This window comes from Camelus bactrianus, chromosome 1, assembly GCF_048773025.1.
Source record: "Camelus bactrianus isolate YW-2024 breed Bactrian camel chromosome 1, ASM4877302v1, whole genome shotgun sequence".
NCBI lineage: Eukaryota > Metazoa > Chordata > Mammalia > Artiodactyla > Camelidae > Camelus > Camelus bactrianus.
The window spans coordinates 61,167,641-61,189,354 of NC_133539.1; the positions used below are offsets into that span (position 1 = coordinate 61,167,641).

General features: G+C 33.6%; 1 protein-coding gene across 2 annotated transcripts in view; it reads right to left on the reverse strand.

Annotated features, from left to right (window-relative positions):
* Nucleotides 1–4,053: 4,053 nt before the first annotated feature.
* Nucleotides 4,054–21,714, reverse strand: part of FYTTD1 (forty-two-three domain containing 1) — a 31,191-nt gene continuing 13,530 nt past the window's right edge. For both annotated transcript variants that reach the window (XM_010959340.3, XM_010959341.3), the window contains exons 4-9: nt 14,893–15,005; nt 13,266–13,362; nt 12,792–12,853; nt 11,220–11,294; nt 7,902–8,028; nt 4,054–6,079 (exon numbers count right to left, since the gene is read on the reverse strand). In XM_010959340.3, the coding sequence (XP_010957642.2) occupies nt 5,981–6,079; nt 7,902–8,028; nt 11,220–11,294; nt 12,792–12,853; nt 13,266–13,362; nt 14,893–15,005 (573 nt within the window). In that variant the 3' untranslated portion in view covers nt 4,054–5,980. The remainder of the gene's footprint in view (nt 6,080–7,901; nt 8,029–11,219; nt 11,295–12,791; nt 12,854–13,265; nt 13,363–14,892; nt 15,006–21,714) is intronic.

Genomic DNA, 21,714 nt, shown 5'->3' on the forward strand with positions numbered 1-21,714 from the left:
TAGGCAATATTGTTGAACAAAGCTGGATGAACGGCATTAAAGTCTAAAATTTTGGTCTGGAACCAAAATTAAGGAAGAGAAAATGATCTGGCTATAATCTACATGTGTGAATTAAAGACAGACTGAAGAAATGGTTAAAAAAGAAAGAGAAAAAGAAAAACCACTCAGTTACTGGAAAAGTAGAAAATACCACTTCATTTTAAACCAATTAGACCTTACATTGCTCCCGGCCTTCAGCATATGGTTTCACACATCTAAGTCATTCCTGCTACATGATGTAATTGTCCCCGACAATCAACTAGTATCTACTGTAGGAAATAGGCTGTCAGATACAATCCTCTTCCTAGATTATCTAATTATGGAATCCAGACAAATATACCAATTAGAGATTAAAACTGCAAAAAAAAAAAAAAAAAAAGGTGGGGGTTGAGTAAGGATTTTGGGGATTATCCATCAGAATTCAGAGAAAAGGAATCTAGTATATGACGGATGAATGAGGTTTTTAAGCAAATCTGAAGGATTCTGAAGTGGGATATGCTAGAAGATGAGAGCAATAACCCAGACTGGGAGGCGTATCAGCATGAACACATCCAGGGATGATTTATAATGGTACATGTGGAGAACATTGCCACAGCCAAAAAGTTCATGTCAGATAGCAAAAGAAAGGTTGGAGAGGTTCTACCCATCATTCAAGATCCAACTCTTCAATGAAACCTTGGTTAGCACTTTCCCCAACGACTAAATGGAAGAGATTGTTAAAAGGTTTAATCTCAATGTTAAGGCTAATCTTATAGTAGTAAGAGTTGTTCTGTGAACTTTTACTACTATGTTCTAGGTTCTTCAGTGACAAGTTCCATAGTCAATGTCAGTTATAAACAATGGCAAAGGATATATTTGTCATCCCTAGGAACATTTATCCAATGCATAAATTGGTTTTTGCTATTCGGGACTTCCTAAAAATTTTGTTATTCTTAGAAAGACTTAAAGCTATTTGAGACCAAGACCTCACTTTATATTTTTTAGAGCAATTTCAACCACAACTAAAAGTGCAACCATATATTCCATATTAACACATTGCTATAGAAATAGCTGCCAGATACCTAAAATGCACAACTGTCATCTATGATTACCTACTACCTTCCACATTTACACTAAATTCTCCTTACGAGTTCTCCATAATATGGCCTCATTCTTCCTATCTACCTGCATATCTCATAACTGCAACACATCATGCAAATCCTGGTCTCTGAACTTCTGACCAAGTTTATATATTGACGTTACTTTATCTATTCAACTAGATTAAGGTCCTTAATGTTAAACCCTATAATTATCTTCCATAACCTAGGGCTGAGTATAGCAATAGGAGTTTAAAAACAGTAAGAATGAGTGGAAAGAAGCAGAGATAGGAGATGAGTTATGTACTAACACAGGAGAGATGGTTGGGAGAAAAAAAAAGAATTGTAATTCTTGAGAACATTAAGGGTACATTAAGTGTGTAGATATTTGAAGGCCAAAACAAAGGCCTTGTGGATACAGGAAAAATGAAGACGCTATATATACACCATTATATGAAAACAAGTCCTAGGTTAAAAAAAAAAAAAAAAAGCTAGAAGAAAAGATAGATCAAGGAGGTAATTTTGAGACTTTCAAGGATTTGAAATTTCATCTATGAAGTAAGGGTAGAATATGAGGAAATTCTCATCCTATCCTTCAGTCTTCTCCATAAAGCAAGGGACAAGATCATCCTGTGAGAATGAGGTTTAGGAAATGGAGTCATTGTAGGGAGTTAACCAGAGTCTAGTGATGAATAAAAGAAGTGATGAGAAACAGTTGCAAATAGGGCTGTGAGCAAAAAAACTACAGGGATCTATAACCTACTCCATTACTGCTTCGTGATCTGGAAACATGAAAAGATAGGCAATCGGGATTACTGTTTGGAATTAACACAGAAAATTTCCCTGCTTCTTCCTGTGTATTTTACAGGTAGAAAGTTTACTGACTTCCAGGAGCAAAAGTTTTACTCAAATCTCAATACCTCTCTCCAGCTCTTCATCTCACCTTATGGAGAAATAAAGCCCTTTCTCTGCTTTTACTCACTATAAATACATTATGGTCACTCCTTTAAGATTCCAAACTTTATAAACTCAAAGCAGTAGGATTAAAATCTTCACCAATCCCATTCTCTTCAAATATAAAGCACAGAAACTGGTTTGTTGAATATATTCCCTTCCCTTTCTGACTCCTTTAATAAGAAGTATTAATAATTGACTTTTTAAAAATTTATATAAGAAAATTTAAACAATGTGATTTCCTTCTCATTAGAGGAAAATGGAAATAGAAATTAAACACATGCACTCTAGGGAAATAGTTTCCTATTCATCTTTAAACATCAGTAAACCTCATCTGAATACACTGAGAAAAAGGAATTTCAGTTCCAGAATAGTATCACATTTCCTTGCTTTATCATGCTTTTTGTTGAATAGATTTTGGATACAAAGTAATTTGTAATGGCAGAGGAAAAAAAGAGACATTACAAGTCAACAATTTATATACAAATCTTTAAGTCCCTATCAACAGCCCACAGTAGCCCAAAATTCTTGTTGTAAATGCTTGGGATTTATTAGTGTCATTTCAAAAAAAAGGGCTACCTCCAAATTGATCTATGCAAAAAGAACTCGCTTTTAAGGAAAGCTTAAATCACGTTTAATTTTTTTTTAACAGAGGCAAAACACAAATAATCATGTAACTCTCATGAAAGTTCAAAGGTATATTGATCAGAAATGAAGACATCATTTTGTCCTAATACTGCCTGCATTCATATGGTATTCATTCTCTGAAGTGCAAAGTCAGCTATTTCTTCACTCTTATCTCCTTACAGTAAATATAAATCAGAACAAAAATTATCCTAACACTGTGCATGTCGTGTGAATTTAAAGCTACTGACAGCAAAATATGATATACATATATACCTATTGCAACAAAAAATAACAATTGGGCAATAAAGTCTCTTAAGTTTCTTCACACTTACAAGTATTTTATAAATACTTGCTTATAATTAAAACTGTAGTGAAGTTTATGTCTATTAGGAAAAAATATGTAATGTCTGATTAGGAACACTGGTCTTTTCTAATTAGCCTACCTAACTTGAATACCAAAGTGATGAAATCTCATAATCATCACTGGCAGAGTGTATTTACTTACCATGCTATAAATGCTAAAGCATAGCTGCTACCACTTCTTAAGAGATCTGACAAGCCACACACCATTCCACTACTTTCTGTTGGTGTTCAATTCATAGGAACAGTTTATTATGCATTGAGAATTAAAAGATCTGAGCTTAAAAGATGACTCTGCCACACACAAGTCTTGAAAAGCTGGGTCTCACTGAATCAAGAGGTAAAAAGAAGGGTTAAACTGGATGATCTCTAAATGCTCACCCAGCCTAATATTCTGCATTCTAAGTAAATTCAATTCTCTATTTTAACTCCTCCTGGCTAGTTCCTGTTGGAGCTATGAATGAAATAGGCAAAGACAATTAATGGGATACCAATATGAATGTAGACTGATTTACCAATTTAATTGGTAGGTAGCTTTTCAAACCCTAAAAATTATAGTCACTACGAAGTTCTTTGTAACACAACAATCTAAAAACCACAACTCAATCTTTACAGCTAAGAATAAATCATGTGAGACCTGTAATATTTTATTTGTTAAAAATGAAAAGCTTCAGAATAGATCTAAATGTAACTTTTCCAAAAAACACCAAAAAGTACAGTGTAAATCATCTCCTCATCAAGTACAAACTTTCATTTTGTGATGCACTGCATCAATGTTTTGTATACACCTTGATGCAAAGGGAATTTTAAGTTGCATCCTGTTTTTAAAAAAACTTTAAGAACTGAAAAAAGGATGACTACAACCAAATTCCAAGAAAGGAAAATTTTCCTCCAAAAGCATATTCTTTTGTTTATATACATGTTAACACTCAAGAATTTTAATTTGGTTGTAATAAAGGCAAGATATTATATTTTAAAAAATGAAATTACAGATGCATGAAGAGCAAAAGTTTAATATACCAAAGACATTTTGATGCACTTAATATTTGGGGCAATTTTTAAGGTTTTCCCAAAAAAAGGCATTAGTAATAGCTCTGTACAATATTTAAAATAACAACAAACAAAACATCTTTATAGCATATTCTCACACACTGTTCTAAAGACACAAACTCGTGCTCAGTTGTTTTTCTTTTGCTTTAAAATAAGCTACCAGTAATTCTAAACCAGTCTAATATGAATTGTCCATGGATCAAATCTAAGGATTCATACTTGCAAAAATGTTTTGCAATGAGTTCTTGGCCTAAAGAGAGACTAGAGTTTATTTTCAAATTGACTAGATTCCAACAACCCCTTATTAGTAGACTTACAAGCAAAATACCAGATATTAAGGATCAGACTTAATTCTTTGGTATAAGCATGAAACTGTTATTGATAGCTTTCCGTGGCTAGAATAAATCAAGTAACCCAAGAAGCATAAGAGACAACAATGTAGTATACACAAGGCAGGCAGGAGCCATAACTCAATGTTCTGTTTTGTATTTTATATAGGGAAAATCAAGACTAATACACTGTAGGGAAACTAACACCTACTTAGAGGTTTTAACATTAGAGCAAACCAAAAAGTTAAGCTTCAAAATGACCAAAACTGTAACCTGTAGCTTGAATATTTTGCTGCCTTTTGCCTTTATACCACAACTTACAGTCTATAACCATCTGAGGACTTTTAGCACTAGCTTGGCACAACAAACTAACTCATCCTAACCTTCCAGAGTATGGGGGAGAAAAACTCTTTTCTCACCATAAACTGCTTGAACTTTATACAAGAAATCAGAGTCAAAGGTACAAAATAAGGTTACAATGTAACTCTATTATCATTTTGCATTTTTTACCTTATGACATATACAAGAATATTTTTATTTTTGGAGCTGCTGTACACTGTTTAATTTAGCAAACTGAAAAGCTTATAACTTTTTGAATAAGAAGTCTGGGATTTTATGGCTAATTTTACTATCAAAATATCTAAGGGACTCAATTCATTTTAATAATTATAATTATTCTAAGTATCATTTGAAGAATCTGTGGACCCTAGACTAAACACAGTAAATCCAAACAGTATACCTATGACCTAGGTTTTACAGTTTTTCACCTCAGTTACCTGTCTTCCACCTGCTACTACTTTCATGTTTTCTTCATTTACTAAACACAAATTGTCAGATTTTTATGTTGGACCTTCCTCCTCCGAGGCTCTAACAGATAACTTTCTAAACACAAATTTACAGCCTTCAAATACCAACATTTTGAACTGAGACTAATGCTTAGAGTCACATTTCTTGTTAAAAGTTCAGCATTAAAGATTTATAACTCTGGAGGATTAACCTGAAGTTATCTGAAAAATGAATCAAGTTCCAGATATTCCCATAAATCTTAAATTCGAAAACTGAAATTCTAATAAACTGTTTATATCCCTAATAAAGTTAACTGCACTTATTACATCAACATTATTAAAGGATAAATGACAGCAACGAAGGGACTTACTCATATTTCTGAAGACCAAGATTTACCATGGCAAGGGTAAAAAATGGGCAAAGATGAAGAGATCCTAAATATCACTATCATAAAAATAATTACTTTCTATCCTTCTGCTTTCTTTCTGCTGCATGAGGAACCAAAAAAAGTCAAATAGAGAATTGTTCTGTCTGAGCCAACCATGAAATCTTTAAGAACATATAGTTATATTCCCTGTAATTCTTTCAGGGCATTTTTTATACATGTTTAAAAAAAACACACACACAACTTCAAAAATAAAAATAAAGGTTATTTAGCCTTGTGAATATCTTGAAATAAAGTTTCTTGAACTTCTGTAATGAACTCGAAGAAATTCAACTTTTAAGAGTCATCACTCCAAAGTCCCTTTGACACGGGATCTATCCCACGGTTACAAAGCGGCTTCCTCCTTTGTTGAAAGTAAGAGTGGCTCTTTGTTCCTTCAGGATCCCAAATCGCTCATTCAAAGTCATCCCTGTCTACAGAAACAAAACAAAACAAAACAAAACAAAAATTAACAACTTGACTGTAAGACACACCTTACTTTGAAACAATTATGTTAACATAATTCACAGTAATAATAGCTAACATTTCCTGAATATTCAGGTGTATGAACTCACTTAATTCTAACAAAAACCATACAAAACAGGTAAATCTGGTGAAGTTTAGAGAAGTTAGTTAACTTGCCCACTTGGAGTTCCAGAATTTAAACTTGACTCAGAATCCCTATCTCCTAACCACCATAATGCCTACATTATACACTATATAAAACACATATATTATAATGCTTATAGGTCATATATCCAAAAATTTCTCTATCTAAATTATTTTTAGGCTCTGCAAACAGTGCCACCAACTCTAGAGATGCCTCTGATAAAAGTTTTTTAGACTTGTATTTTGAAACAAATTTTCTTGCATTTTGGTGAGCTCATAACAGAAATTTAAGTCAAATTCAAATCAAAATCTGGTTTTGATTAATGATAGAAAAAGCACCCAAATTACATTTCATCATTTCTGAAAGGAAAGTAACAAGTCATAAAATAAAAATAAGCAAAATAAATTTGGTCAAATTTCTTTCCATACTTATCTTCAACTCCACAGATTCTTCTGTCAGTGGACACAAACAAAAAAATCTGACAAAATGCAACACCCGTTCACGATAAAAATTCTCAGCAAATTACTAATAGAAAGGGAACTCCCTCAATCTGATAAAAAGAATCTACTGAAAACCTGCTGGTGGGGAAAGGGTATAAAGCTCAGTGGTAGAGCACATGCTTAGCATGCATGAGGTCCTGGGTTCAATCCCCAGTATCTCTATTAAAATAAGTAAATAAACCTAATTACCACTCCCTTCCAAAAACAAAAACAACAAAAATCAAACTAGTGGTAACATCATACTTAACACTGAGAAATTTAATGCTTTCTCCTCAAGCCTGGAAATAAGGCAAGCATACATGCTCTCAACATAGTACAGAAGGTCCTGGCCATTATAAGAAAAAGAAAAAGTTTAAAGATTGGAAAGAAACTTGGAGAATAACATAATTGTTTACATAGAAAATCCTAAGGAATCTATATAATTACTAATTTTAGCAAGATTACAAGATATAAGGTTAAAACAAAAACTGTCAAAACCGTGTGAGATTTACCACTTCATGTGCATCTGAATGTTTACAATCAAGTGACGTAATAACAAATGTTGACAAAGACATGGAGAAATTTAGAACCTTTAAACATGTTGATAGGAATAGTACTACAGCTACTTCTTTGGAAGGCAATTTGGTACCTCCTCAAAAAGTTAAACACATAGTTACAATATGATCTAGTTATTCCACTCTTAGATATTTCCCAAGAGAAATAAAAACATATACTCACACAAAAACATAAATGTACAGGTTTTTGCATGAGCATATGTACATGAATGTTCAGAGGAGCATGACTGACAATAGCTAAAGAATGGAAACAGCCCCAATGTCCATCAACTGATAAATAAATGTTATATCCATATGATGGAACATTATTCAGCAATAAAAAGAAATGAAATACTGATACACACTATAAAGAAACCATGAAAACACTATGCTAAATGAAAAAAGCCCATCACAAAAGTTCACATATTGCATGATAACATTCATATGAAATGTCCAAAATAGGCAAATCTGGAGACAGAAAATAGATAGACCAGTGGTTTCTTAGGATTGAGGAAAGTTAGGACACCCTATATAATTAATTATACAACATTTGTTTTGTGAACTAAAATATTTTCAGTGATTGGCCCAAAGAAATACAGAAAAAAAAATTTACCTGTTTTCCAACACTATTTATGTCAAATTGTAGGGGGACACCTTTAGGAACTTTCTTTACATCAGATTGCTCTCGTTTTGTCAAGAATGAGGGTACAGCAGTACGAGTTAATCGTGGTTTCTGAGTTCTGTTAGGAAAAAATTAAAATTAAATGAGACCAGCTTAACAATCAAAAGAAGAAAAATAAATCATTTGGTATACAAGACATCTTGACTTGTACACATGTTCAAATGTGTGAGGGCTACTTTATTTACTGTATACTGTGAAAGTATAGGTGATTTACACAATATTGTGTTAGTTTTAGATGTACAGCAGTGACTCAGTATTTTTGCAGATTATATTCCATTATAGGTTGTTACAATATACAATATATCCTTGTTGCTTATCTATTTTGTATATAATAAGTCTGTATCTATTAATCTCATACCCCTAATTTGCTCCTTCCCCCTCCCCTTTTGTAACCACAAGTTTGTTTTCTATGTCTGTGAGTCTGTTTCTGCTTTGTATGTACATTCATTTATATTTTTCAGATTCTGCATAAAAGTGATATCATATATTGTCTTCCTCTGACTTATTTCACAAGGCATAACATTCTCTAGGTCCATTCACACTGCTGCAAATGACAGTATTTCATTCTTTTTATGGCTGAGTAATATTCCACTGTATATATTCTATATTTCATACACACACTACATCTTCTTAAGCCAATCATCTATTGATGAGCACTTGGGTTGCTTCCATGTTTTGGCTATTGAAAATAGTGCTGCTATGAACACTGGGGTACACAGTGTCTTGAATTAGTGTCTTTGTTTTTTCCAGATACATACTCAGGAGTGGAATTGCTGGATTATATGGCAATTCTATTTTTAGTTTTTTAAGGAACTTCTATACTGTTTTCCACAGTGGCTGCACCAATTTACAAACAGTGTACAAGGGTTCTGCTCTTTTCACATCCTCTCCAAGTTATTTGTAGACTTTTTGATGATGGCTATTCTGACAGGTGTGAGGTAGTCTCTCACTGTGGTTGTGAGTTGCATCTCTCTAATAATTAATAATGTTGAGCATTTTTTCATGTGCCTGATACCCATCTGTATGTCTTCTTTGGAAAAATGTCTAGTCAGAAAAATAGCAGAAGCTCCATTTTTTGATTGGATTGTTTGGGTTTTTTGACATTGAACTCTATGAGCTGTTTGAATATCTTGGATACTAACTTCTTGTCAGTTGCATCATTTGCAAATATCTTCTCCGATTCCATAGGTTGTCTTTTCATTTTGTTGATAGGTTTCCTTTGCTGTACAAAAGCTTTTAAGTTTAGTTAGGCCCCATTTGTTTATTTTTGCTTTTATTTCTTGTGCCTTGGGAGACTAATCTGAAAAAGTATTAGTTACAATTTATGTCAGAGTGTTTCATGTATGTTCTCTTCTAGGGGTTTTATGGTCTCATATCTTAAATGTAGGTCTTTAAACCATTTTGAGTTTATGTATACAGTGTGAGGGAATGTTCTAATTTCATTGTTTTACATGTGGCCTTCCAGTTTTCCCAGCACCACTTGTTGAAGAGACTGTCTTTTCTTCATTGTATACTTCTGCCTCCTTTGTCATAGACTAATTGACCATAGGTGTGTGGCTTTATTTCTGAGCTCTCTTTTCTGTTCTACTGATCCGTGTGTTTGTTTTTGTGCCAGTACCAGACTGTTTCAATTTCTATACTTTTGTAGTACAGTCTGAAGTCTGATAAGAGTTTTATCTCCAGCTTTGTTCTTTTTTCTCAGGATTGCTTTGGTAATTTGGATCTCCTGTAGATCCATAAACATTTTTAGGATTTTTTGTTCTAGTTCTGTGAAAAATGTCTATACCTTAGGCAACATTCTGATAGGGACTGCATTAAATCTGTAGATTGCTTTGGGTAGTATGGCAACTTAAGTAATATTAATTCTTCCAATACAAGAACATGGGATTATCTTTCCATTTTTTTGAATCATCTTCAATTTCCTTTATTAGTGTTTTATAGTTTTCAGCATATAGGTCTTTCACTTCCTTGTTTAAGTTTATTCCAGGTTTTTTTAATAGCAATTTTAAACAAGACTGTTTTTCTGTATATTAATCTTGTATCCTGCAACCTTGCTGAATTAAAAAAAATACTTGATTCTTAACTGACTAATCTAGAGACTAAAATTTATAAACTGCTCACAGAATCTATGTAAGTAGAACTATAAACTTTTCAACAAATTGGAGTAATTAGTAATTTCCAGGTCATGATCATCTACCAAAATAAAGCAACCTCTAAAATCTTAAGAGAATCATCCTACGTTTTCACTTCAATCATTAAAATGGCTGGATACATAAAAGAAACTCTGTAAATACAGAAAGTTTTTTTTTAATATTTAATATTTAATTTTCTTTTTAAAATATGTTCACTGTGACTCACAGAATTTACTTCATTACCTACTAATGGGCAACACACATATTGTGAAGAACATCAACACAGAGACATTTTCCTCTGCTGTGTTAGAAGCTTGAGAATGTCTGTTTGATGATCAAAGAAACCAGCCAATCTGCTCGACAGCTGGCTGGTACAGGACTCTAAGTGGTAAGTATATAGCTTAGATTTTCATTCCTGATACTTTTTGATGGGAAAAGTTTAAGAGTACCAGTTATGTTATGGTCTAGTGAGGATCCAATGAGACTTTCCATGGCTAGGTCAACTATCAGGTTGGATTTAACAATATGGCATTAGAACTTTCTTGGAATACATCATTGACCTCCAGCCCAGTGCTGCAAGTCTCACATCTCCCCCAACAAACTGGAGTTGAGCTCACCCTCCATACCTTAGGCAACATCACTTCCAGCCTCAACCTAGAAAGCTTGTAACGCAATAAATATAATGGAATGGTCATCCAGATATAAAAGAATACACTATGAAGTCTTTAAAAAGAAGGTAGATCTTTATGTACTGGAAAGTAAAGAAGTGCAAAATATATTAGGGGGGAGAAGGAAGCAAGTATGTATTGTATTACCTCATTTATGATCACACACAAAAAAACCATATGTACGTATTATGTTATACATGCACCAAATTTTTTAAATGAATATATGATTTTGTTAAAAGTGGTTACTTTGGGGCCGTAGAAAAAGAAATCTAGGGAGCTTTCACTTTTAACCTTATACTATATTATTTCCGTGTTGTACCGTAAGTATTACTTTTATTCTTGTCTCAGTTTACCCTACCTTGGACATCATCTGAGGAGAAGATGAATACTTTCCTATGATCTTATGTACTGAGAGGTTATAATTTTTGCAAAATAAAGAAAAGACTTACACTGGGCACTGCACTGCTCCTGGATTATCAATAGATACAGTCAAAATTCCTCCATTTGTGGTGGAAGTCCGCCACCTAGTTTCAAAAAACCAAAAACTTCATTAAAATGGAAGTTTATAAATCTTATAGTGTATTCCACATAAAAACATACATTTTAAAATAGCCATTATTTTTTCTTAGCTTTTAGGAAATACAGATACCTGGGCCCCACCATTAATCAATCAGCATCCTGGGTGTAGGAACTGGACACCTGAATTTATTAAATGTTTTTTAGTTAACAAATATATGTACCTTAAAAAAAAACATCAAATACAGAAAGGTTGCCAATGAAAAGCAACAGTCTGTTTCCCCACTATCCTTCCCATCCCTTCTCCCCAGAGGGAACACTTTTCAATCTTTCCTGTTTTTGCTGCTTGCTAGCTACCTCCAGTTCACTAAGCAAGATGTTTATGTAATAATAACTTACTATGGTAAGGATTCAGCTCATCACACTATCCTCTAGTTTCCCTTCCTACCCCTAAAGTTTTGATGGCTACATCATTATTTTATTTCTATTATAACTTTTAAATATATTTAAATCTTTTTCAACAGTGTCTCTTGACATCATCCCCTTTTCACTTCGTATGAAAGGACAGTAGTATCTATAATTCCTTCCTTCCACCTCTTCTCCCACTTTGTACTTTCCACTTTCCATCAGCTGTACTTTGATATTTATGTTGGTAAAATCTAACATTAATATTACAATGTTACCAAATTAAGAATTCTGTGCTTTGTGCTACAGATTGACTCTCAAAGTTCAAAACAAGTAAACAGCATTTATATTATTACAATTATGTAAATACTGTTCATTGCAGAAGCTATTAGGCCATGATTACCATTTCTTTCCTTACGGTTTCCAATGTTTGACTCCTGTGCAAAAGAATACTGCTAGCATCAAGTTCAAATAGTTGTCCTTCTTATATTCTGATTGCTCAAAACCATGCCCATTTTAGATGGCATCATATCTGGACCATGATCAAGTTTTATGTTTTGTTTCCTCAGAAGTAGCCATAATGTTAAATTATTTCATCTCAAAAACTGATCATATTAATGGAATGTTATGTCTCACACTTGAGAAGTATAATTCTAATAGACAAAAATATATTCTTAAAAAAACCTTTATGGGGTAAAGGGAAAAAAAGAGTATGTGAAAAGAAAACATCCTATTGTTCTTAAAAATTTACACATTTTCCAGAAGCTCTATTTATTGCCTGAATAGGTTCATTTGTATGAAAGTAGTTATAGAAAATAAAGAGCTATTTCATTAAAAAGGAATAAACAGGCATTAAAAAATTTTTTTGAATAGAATAATGTATTTGGTGCTAAAATTGTTACAACACTGATATGGGAAAATGCAAAAGTTTTGAGGGAAAAAACAGACAAAAACAAAATAGGATTTATTTATTTCAGGCTCAATGGTTAATCTACTTTGGGTCTCATTTAATTTCTCTTTAACTGGGGCACACAGTAATTGGGTTACCTAGTATTCTGGGAGTTTTGAAATGACATCTTGAAAAACAAATTGAAACTTACTGACGAGTTCTCTTTGCTACTACATCGTCTAGCAGTTGTTCTGTGTTCAACTGGGCCTGAACCTGAAGGGGAAAAAAAAAGCAGTAGATCCCACAGAAAGCAGAGGACTTGAATCCAAAGACCTATCCTCCTCTGTAACTTTAAACCAGTGTAGTGTGTGTACAAATGCAGGAAAGGAGTATGTGCCTATTCTGACAACACTTCTTTGTTGGGGTTCCAGTAACAGAACAAGTAGTAAAAACAAGTTTATCCCTAAATAACATGTCAAATTCTTACAAGACATTGCCATTGAGGACAATAGAAGAGAGAACAGGAGAAAAAAAAAAAGAATTAATCTAATGTCATGTTCTCCATATCCTAAACCCAAACTCTACCTCATTCAGGGGCCATATCTATTCCTGAGGATTATTTAAGGTGGATGTTCAGGATCCTTTGTTTGGGTAAAAAGAAAACACTGCCAAGGGTTTTTTATACCTTAAGGCCTCTTCTGAAAAGAAAAGTTGCCTGACGAGTGTCCTTCTGATGACTTAATTTATTTCCACTTCTGGTAAAATTGGCTGGAATGTTATTTCTGCAACAAAAACACATAAACCATGAACAGTCTAGGCCACTTAACAACTTTCAAACATCTTGAGAAGAAAAAAGCAAAAATAGTTAAAACTCATAGGCTGAAAATTTGAGGTACACTAAAGACTCACGAAGGTATACTACACAAGGACTCTGAATTATATCCTTGTTTACCTGAAGATACTGCGATCTGATTTACAAGTATCTCCCTCTGTAGCATATTACATAATAATCTGGTTAATTCTGAACTAATTCATCTTTCATATATTCAACTTTCTAATGTTCCAACATTTAAGGTCTCTTGTGAAGACATTAAAAATAAAATTTAAATGCTATTTCCTAAATTTGGTAAAAGATAAAAAATGTACAGATTAACAAAATTATTACAAAGAAAATCACACCTAGGCACATCATTGCGAAACTGCGGAAAACCAAAAATGAAATCTTGAAACATAAGATCTTTTCCAATTTTCTCTCCTCCGCACAGAAGCCTTCATATATTATTATAAATCACATAGAAACTTACACTCTTCCACTGTTTGCTCCTTTCTTGCACAAAACAATATAATCTTAATTATGTTTGACTTGATTTTCACCAATTTCCTTCTAGTTTCTATAGAAAGTTGGTAAAATATGAGAAAACAAATTTCACATTTATCTACTTATTTATTTTTATAAATAAATGTTTAACAGGTGTCACCTCATCTTACCACCAATCTTATAGAAGCTCAAATGCAAAATTTCCCTTGCCAGCCCAATTAACATGGGCTCATTAATAGCTCTTGTAGTTAACAAGCTCTCATTTGAGAAGTTCCCCTTTTCCAAGAAGTACTCCCAAATGATTCCCAAAACAAAAAGAGATGATAATGAAGTAAAACTGCAATTGTAGCCATTCCAGTTATACAAAAACTTCATTTCAGGGTTTTGTTGTTCTGAATTATCGTCTACAAGAGATGAATAAATGGTATTTGAAGCTGAAATAATAAAACTTCACAGACTTAACTTCCTGTCTGTCCACTTTACCCTTACAGAGAATAGAATGTCATAACAATAGGTCACAATTTTAAAGTTTTGTTATATTTTCAATTTAATACAAAAATAATTTCAGCTTAAGAAGCATTCATGAGAATTTTTTTCTAGTTAGCATTTCCTGCAAATAATACATTCTATTAAGAGCCATTGAGACTGTGTAACAAATTCAGCTTTCAGAATTCTCAATTTTGAATAATTCTGGCTGAGATGTTTTTACCAAAACAATCATCTTTTACAATTTTATTCTATATGTCAAGAGAGGCTTTTTTAAAAAGTTTAATATTAGTTAAACTCATCAGTAACACTGGATCTAAAAAATAAGAAAGCTATTACTGAATGCTTCCATATCAGATGTGTAGATAGACATCCTAAATGTCTGTATTGAAAATGACCAAATAACTACAAGCATCACTGAAAATCCATTCCTTTGAACACTCAGCACAAGAAGTGCATCTTTATTTATGAAGGATAACATATTATTGTCTTGTATTTGAGTACTTACTTTCTATTTAACTGGTTAGGTCTCTTGAGAACTGCAACTGGTTTTCTCTGCACTTCATTTTGTCTCAGAAGGTTTGCCTTCCTTTTTAACGCTGGAAAATACCGTTCTATATTCTTTCAGAAGGCAAGAAACTATGTTAATTGGATTGCTTTTTGCTCTATACCCTACTACAACAAACATTTCTGAGGCAGAATGGACAGTGACTGACCACTGCTTAGATGTACAGGTTAGAGACAGAAAAGCCAAAACAACTTGAGTATTTCTAGTCTACGGACAAAAAAGATAACCACATTATACTTAAGATACTTGTAACCAAAGAAAAATTCACACAGATGAATGTATTTTTTCTATTTTGGATATGTTCAGTTTGAAGTACTCCGGGTGATGCACAGGTGATGAAGAAACATGGCTCTGGAGCTCAAGAGGAGAATCAGAGAGCCAGAGATGTAAACTAAGGAATCTTTTATATTAATATGATTTTTTATATCAAGTGAAGGGATAAAACAGCCAAGTTCTGAAACTAATGTGTGAGAAGGAAAAAAAAGAGGAGGCTGTGGTAGCAAAGAAGCCTGACTAGAAATGGCTACAGAAAAAAAAAGGAATTAAGAAAATCAGTATCATAGCAAACAAGCACATGAAATGTCTATTTTTTCCCCCTCCACATATATTAATTCAATCCATCATTAACGTCTAATTCAGGTTTCCACACTTTCCATGAAATCTTTCCAAAAGTCTTTTGACAATACAGACCGTATCTTATACTTAACCTGGATTCCCTTATATTTTAAGCATATGAAAAGTACTTCATAAATATCAACTGACTAAAAAACACAAAAATTAGAAGTTCTCATTTTCATAAACATTTGTAAAAGAAATTGAAAAACAGTGATAAAAAATACCAAGAATATAGGAGAAATGTTGTGAAATCAGACTAACAGTGGCCCATTCTGAGCTTTGTATTCTGTCTTTAATAATAACACCAAGGACTATTTTATAGGTAAATGTGAAAGTTCCATGACGTTATTGTCACATATTACTTTCCTTCAAAGTATCTGCCATACTATAATCATACAGTTATCTGTGTGATAATTTATATAATAGTCACTTGAGTTCTCCATGAGTACAGCGATTTTCTATTGAGTTACTGAAGAATCCCTTGCATCTAGGATATACTGAGTATTCAGTCAACGTGAGTAAAATGATGAATACAAGGATAAAAGTTGTAACAAACCATTAATACATGGTGAATTTGTGTTCCAAGGATCTAAGGTTTGTACATGTGTATAAAAGTGTTCACAAAATCTAGGGAGTAAGTTTTTCTCACACCATTTTGATATAAAAAATTATTCCTTGAGGGAAAGAAACTATTTAGTTTAATGTTATTAAAGTATTATTATACACAAAATTTTAAGTGTACAGTTAAATAAATTTGGATAATTACATATAATCATGTATGCACATCACAATCAAGTACCTTCACCCTAAAATGTTTCCTTGTGCTTCCCCCAAGTCAATTCCCTTCCTTCACCTGACTCTCACCCCAGGCAATAACTTATCTGTCACTTACCATTTAGCCTTTTCTACCATTTCAAATATATGGTATCACAGTACATAGTCTTTGGTGTTTGACTTCTTTTGCTTAGAATGACGTTTTGAAATGTATCCATGCTGTCCTGTGTATTAACATTTATTCCTTTTTTATTGTTGAATAGAATTCCACAGTATGAAGATAAGGTATTTATAAACCGTCAAAATCAGACAAATGACTAAAACTACCCATTAGCAGAAAATAACTGGTAAATATGCAGCAACAACAATTTTTTTTTTAAGTTCACAGAAGCACTAAAAGATTTAGTATTATTAGAGTCAACTTAAAAGTTACACAAAATAGAACATATCCTCAGCTTTGGGAAATTCTGAATCTAAAAGGGAAAAGTTATAGAACTGACATTGACAAGGTTATATATTCAGGTAGAAGAATCCCTTAAGAACTTAAACTCAACTTTCACTTGGCAGATATTTTAAGTTGATTCTAAATAAAAAGAAAATTCATTCTTAGAAACAACCATTCCTCTCCTAGCACAGTCATTTGTTCTCTCAGTAAATACTAGTAATGTAAGTAAGTATGCTATCTTTCCTTACTTAGTAATTCACTTCATAGGTAAGAAAATGCAATTTTATTGACATAAAATCTCACTAATTCATATAAAGTATGGAAAGGCAGAGATAAAGTAACGAAAAGTCTAATTATGGTCAAGACTTTTTTAAAGGAAATTTCCAAGTATATGTAGCAATTCAAAGACAATTAAATTATTTAGGTAGTTTGTTTAATGACTAGAAAAGGCTGGTTATTTGCTAGAAAGTGATCTGTAGCACTCACTATATTCTCTCCTGATCAGACATTAATCTATATTCAGGTTAAAAAAGGGTTCTTAAGAAATATACCTTTTCCAAAATCATTCAAACTTTGAATAAGTGGATCTTCAGTGCATTCTGAGTATACAATAATTTAACACTTTCAATTTTCACTATTTTCAAACAACTCAAAAGACTACCACATGTGGTAATTTAAAATTTTTCTAGAGCTAGTTCTGTGATAAAGTTTTAAAGAATAGCTGTTGGTGGTAGCAGAATTGAAAAGTTAAGAGGTGAAGACAGTTGTAGTTAACCAGAACACACACATTTAAGTAATTTAAGAAATGAATGTCCTGAATTTTTTTTAACAAATGTGTATTACTTTCATAATCAGAGAAATCAAAAGGATTTAAAAACAGAACAGTGGAACAGATTTGGTGGCTTAGATTTACTAAACATAAGAAGCTAAAGAAACCCATCTGTGAAACTATTTTCAGGAATGCTTCATTTAGCCAATTCAAAAATTACTCATTAAGATGTAAATAAAAATTCAGTTAAAATTTGAAAAGTAGTTAACTTATGGTGGGTAAATAATTGTAACTCTTTAAACCTAAGAGAAATGAAAACCTGTGTCCATTACAGACTTACAGGTGATATTAACAGCAAAAAAATTTGCAATACCCAAAACAGTGGAAACCACCACAGTATCCATCAAGTGGTGAATGGATAAACAAAATATAGTATATCTATATAATAAAATATTATTCAGTAATAAAAAGAGAAAGTACTGATACATACTACAACATGATGAACCTCAAAAATACTATGGCTAAATGCCAGCCGACATATTATTGTATGATTCCATTTACAGGCATACCTCAGAGTTACTGCCAATTTGGTTCCAGATCACTGCAATAAAGCAAATATCGCAATAAAGCCAGCCACATGAATTTTTTGGTTTCCCAGCACATATAAAAGTTATGCTTACACTATACTGTAGTCTATTAAGTGTGCCATAACATTATGTCTAAAAAAACTATCTTAAAAATACTTTATTGTTAAAAAATGCTATCATTTTATACAACATTGTAAAATGATTATAAATCAATAAAAAATGTTTAAAAAAATGCTATCACCTAATCCTTCAGCAAGTTGTGATCTCCTTGCAATAATAACATCAAAGATCACTGATCACAGATCACCATAACAAATATCATGATCGAACAGTTGGAAATATTACAAGAATTACCAATATGAAACTGAGCAAATGCTGTTGGAAAAACGACACCAACAGACTTGCTCAAGGCAGGGTTGCAACAAATCTTCAATTTGTAAAAAAGGCAGTATTTAGGAAGCACAATAAAGTTGATGACAGTAAAACAAGGCATGCCTGTATATGAAACGTGCAGAAGTTTTTCCTGTTAAGATGGCGGAGTGGTATGACCACGAGCTTGCCTCTCCTCATGACTACAAATAAGACCACAAATGACTGCTAAACAACCATTGAGAAAAAGACTGGAACCTAGCAAAAAAGAGCCTCTTCAACTGGAAACATAAAGAGGCAACCACAGCAGGATGGTAGGAGGGGTGTGCTCACGATATAATCAGGCCTTATGACCCCCTGGGATAATTAAGGATAATTAAGTCGCAGAGGCCCTCGCACAGGAGTGAGAGTTCTAAGCCCCACATCAGGCCCCCCAGCCCGGGGTTCCAGCATTGGGAGGAGGAAGAGACCCCAGGACACCTGGTTTTGAAGGCCAGTGGTGCATAGCTCTAGGAGCCCCATGGGACTGGGGGCAACAGAGTCTTCATTCTCTTGGGAAGCGTACACAGAATCTCATATGCTCCAGGTCCAAGGGCAGAGGCAGTGATTTCATAGGAACCTGGGCCAGGCCTGCCTGCTAGTTTTGGAAGGTCTCCTGGGGACACAGAGGACAGCTGCAGCTCACTCAGGGGACATAAAAGCTCGTGGCGGACATTCCAGGAGTGCTCATCTACATGAGCTTTCCTGGAGGCTGACATTTTGATTGAATCATTAGCACCAAGACCTAGCCCCATCCAACAGCCTGTAAGGAAGCCTCAGACCAAACAACATACTGGGTGGGAACAGACTTCCTAAGCCAAAAAGGCCTCTAGCTAAGGCTCTACCCAAAAGAGGTCCAGGATCAAGTTTCATCCAGCAGTGGGCAGGCATACAGCTCCTCCTGCCAGGAAATCTGCATAAACCTCTAGTCCAGTCTCATTCAGGAGGCAGATACCAGAAACAAGAAATCAACAATCCCAAAGCCTGTGGAAGGAGGAGACTCAAACACAGGCCAGATTCTAACACTGGGACCAGCTGGACCTTAACCCTTGGGTGACAAGAGATAAGTATACTGCTGGGATGCATAGGACATTTCTCCAAGGTTGAGAAACATAACTAACCTATCTAAAAATACAAAAAGAAAGATAAATATGAGGCAACAGAGGACTATGTCCTAGGCCAAGGCAAAGATAAAATCCTAGAAGAATAAATGAGTGATGAGGAGATAGGCAATGTATCTGAGAAAGAGTTTAAAGTAATGATGGCAAAGATATTCAGACAACTCAAGAGGAATATAGATGCATAGAGTGAAGTTTTAGCAAAGAGTTGGAAAATACAAAGAATATCCAGAGTTGAAGAATAAAATCACTGAAATGAACAACATGCTAGAAGGAATCAAGAATAGAATAAATGAGGCAGAAGGACAGATCAGTGAGCTAGAAGACAGGTTAGTGGAGATCATTACTGCAGAACAGAAAAAAGAATGAAAAGAAATGAGGATAGTTTAAGAGAACTCTGGGACAACATGAAGCACACTAATATTCACATTACAGGGGTCTCAGAAAGAGAAGAGAGAAAGGACCTGAGAAAAAATTTGGAGAGTTAACTGAAAACATCCCCAACTTGAGAAAGGACACAGTCACCCAAGTCCAGGAAGCGCAGAGAGTTCCATACAAGATCAACCCAAAGAGGAACACTCTGAGGCACATAGTCATCACGTTGACAAAAACTAAGGATAAGGAGAAAATATTAAAATTAGCAAGAGAAAAGCAACAAATAACATGCAAGGGAACTCCTATAAGGTTATCAGCTGATTTTTCAGTAGAAATTCTATAAGCCAGAAGGGACTGGAAAGATATATTTAAAGTGATGAAAGGGAAAAACCTACAACCAAGAATACTCTATCCAGCAAAGCTCTCGTTCAGATTTGATGGAGAAATCAAGAGCTTCACAGATAAACAAAAGCTAAAAGAATTCAGCACCACCAAACCAGCTTTACAACAAATGTTAAAGGAACTTCTCCAGTCATCAAACCAGACGAAAAGAGAACAAAAAGAAGAAAAAAGAAAGAAAGAAAAAGACCCACAAAAGATTGCTTTGTCAGTTCGGGGTCTTTTATGGTTCAATATAAATTTTGGAATTCTTTGTTCTAGTTCTGTGAAAATGTGAGTACTGTGACACGGGTTGCAATGGATCTGTAGATTGCTTTGAGTAGTACAGCCATTTTCATGATGTTGATTCTTCCAACCCAAGAGCACAAGATATCTTTCCATTTCTTTGTATCATCTTCAATTTACTTCATCAATGTTTTACAGTTTTCAGAGTACATAGATAACCTCCTTGGTTAAGTTTATTCTAGGTATTCTGTTGTTTTTGATGCAATGGAAATGTTACTGTCAGTTATAAAATTCTGGTTTTTGAAGTGGAAAAAAAAGTGAATGAAGGGCTGCAAATGGCAAAATATCCTTCTTTCTTATGGGTGAGTTGTATTTCATTACATACATAAGCTGCATCTTCTTTATCCATTCATCTATTGATGCACACTTAGGATGCTTCCATATCTTGGCAATTATAAATAATGTTGCTGTTAATAGTGGGGTGTATATATCTTTTTGAATTAATTCTTATTTTATGGTTGGCTTTATTTCCTTTGGTAGCTATGTAAGTTTAAAAAGCTAAAGCTCTAAACATTCTTAGAAATAATGAATAGTGTACGTATGTAAATTTAAAAAAATATGTGCAGTATGTTGTATATATGTATACATGCAATATATTGCACATGCACAGTCAAACTGTAACAATTCTATCTAGTAAAACTGAAAAATGGAAAAAAAAAAGAAATGTGCAGAAAAGGTAAATTTATAGAAAATCTACAGGAAGCAGAATAGTGGTTGCCTGAGGCAACTGAAAGGGTATGACTGTGAATGGACATGAGATTTCTTTTTAGAGTGATAGAAATGTTCTAAAATTTGATTATTGTGATGACTGTACAACTCTAAGTTTTCTAAAATTTCACTAAATTGTACAGTTAAAATAAATTTTATATTATAAAATTATACTTTAATAACCTGTTAAAGACTGCAAACATACATACACACACACAACACACACACACACACACACACACACACACAGGGAAAGTCAGGAACCTGGAAAAAAAAATT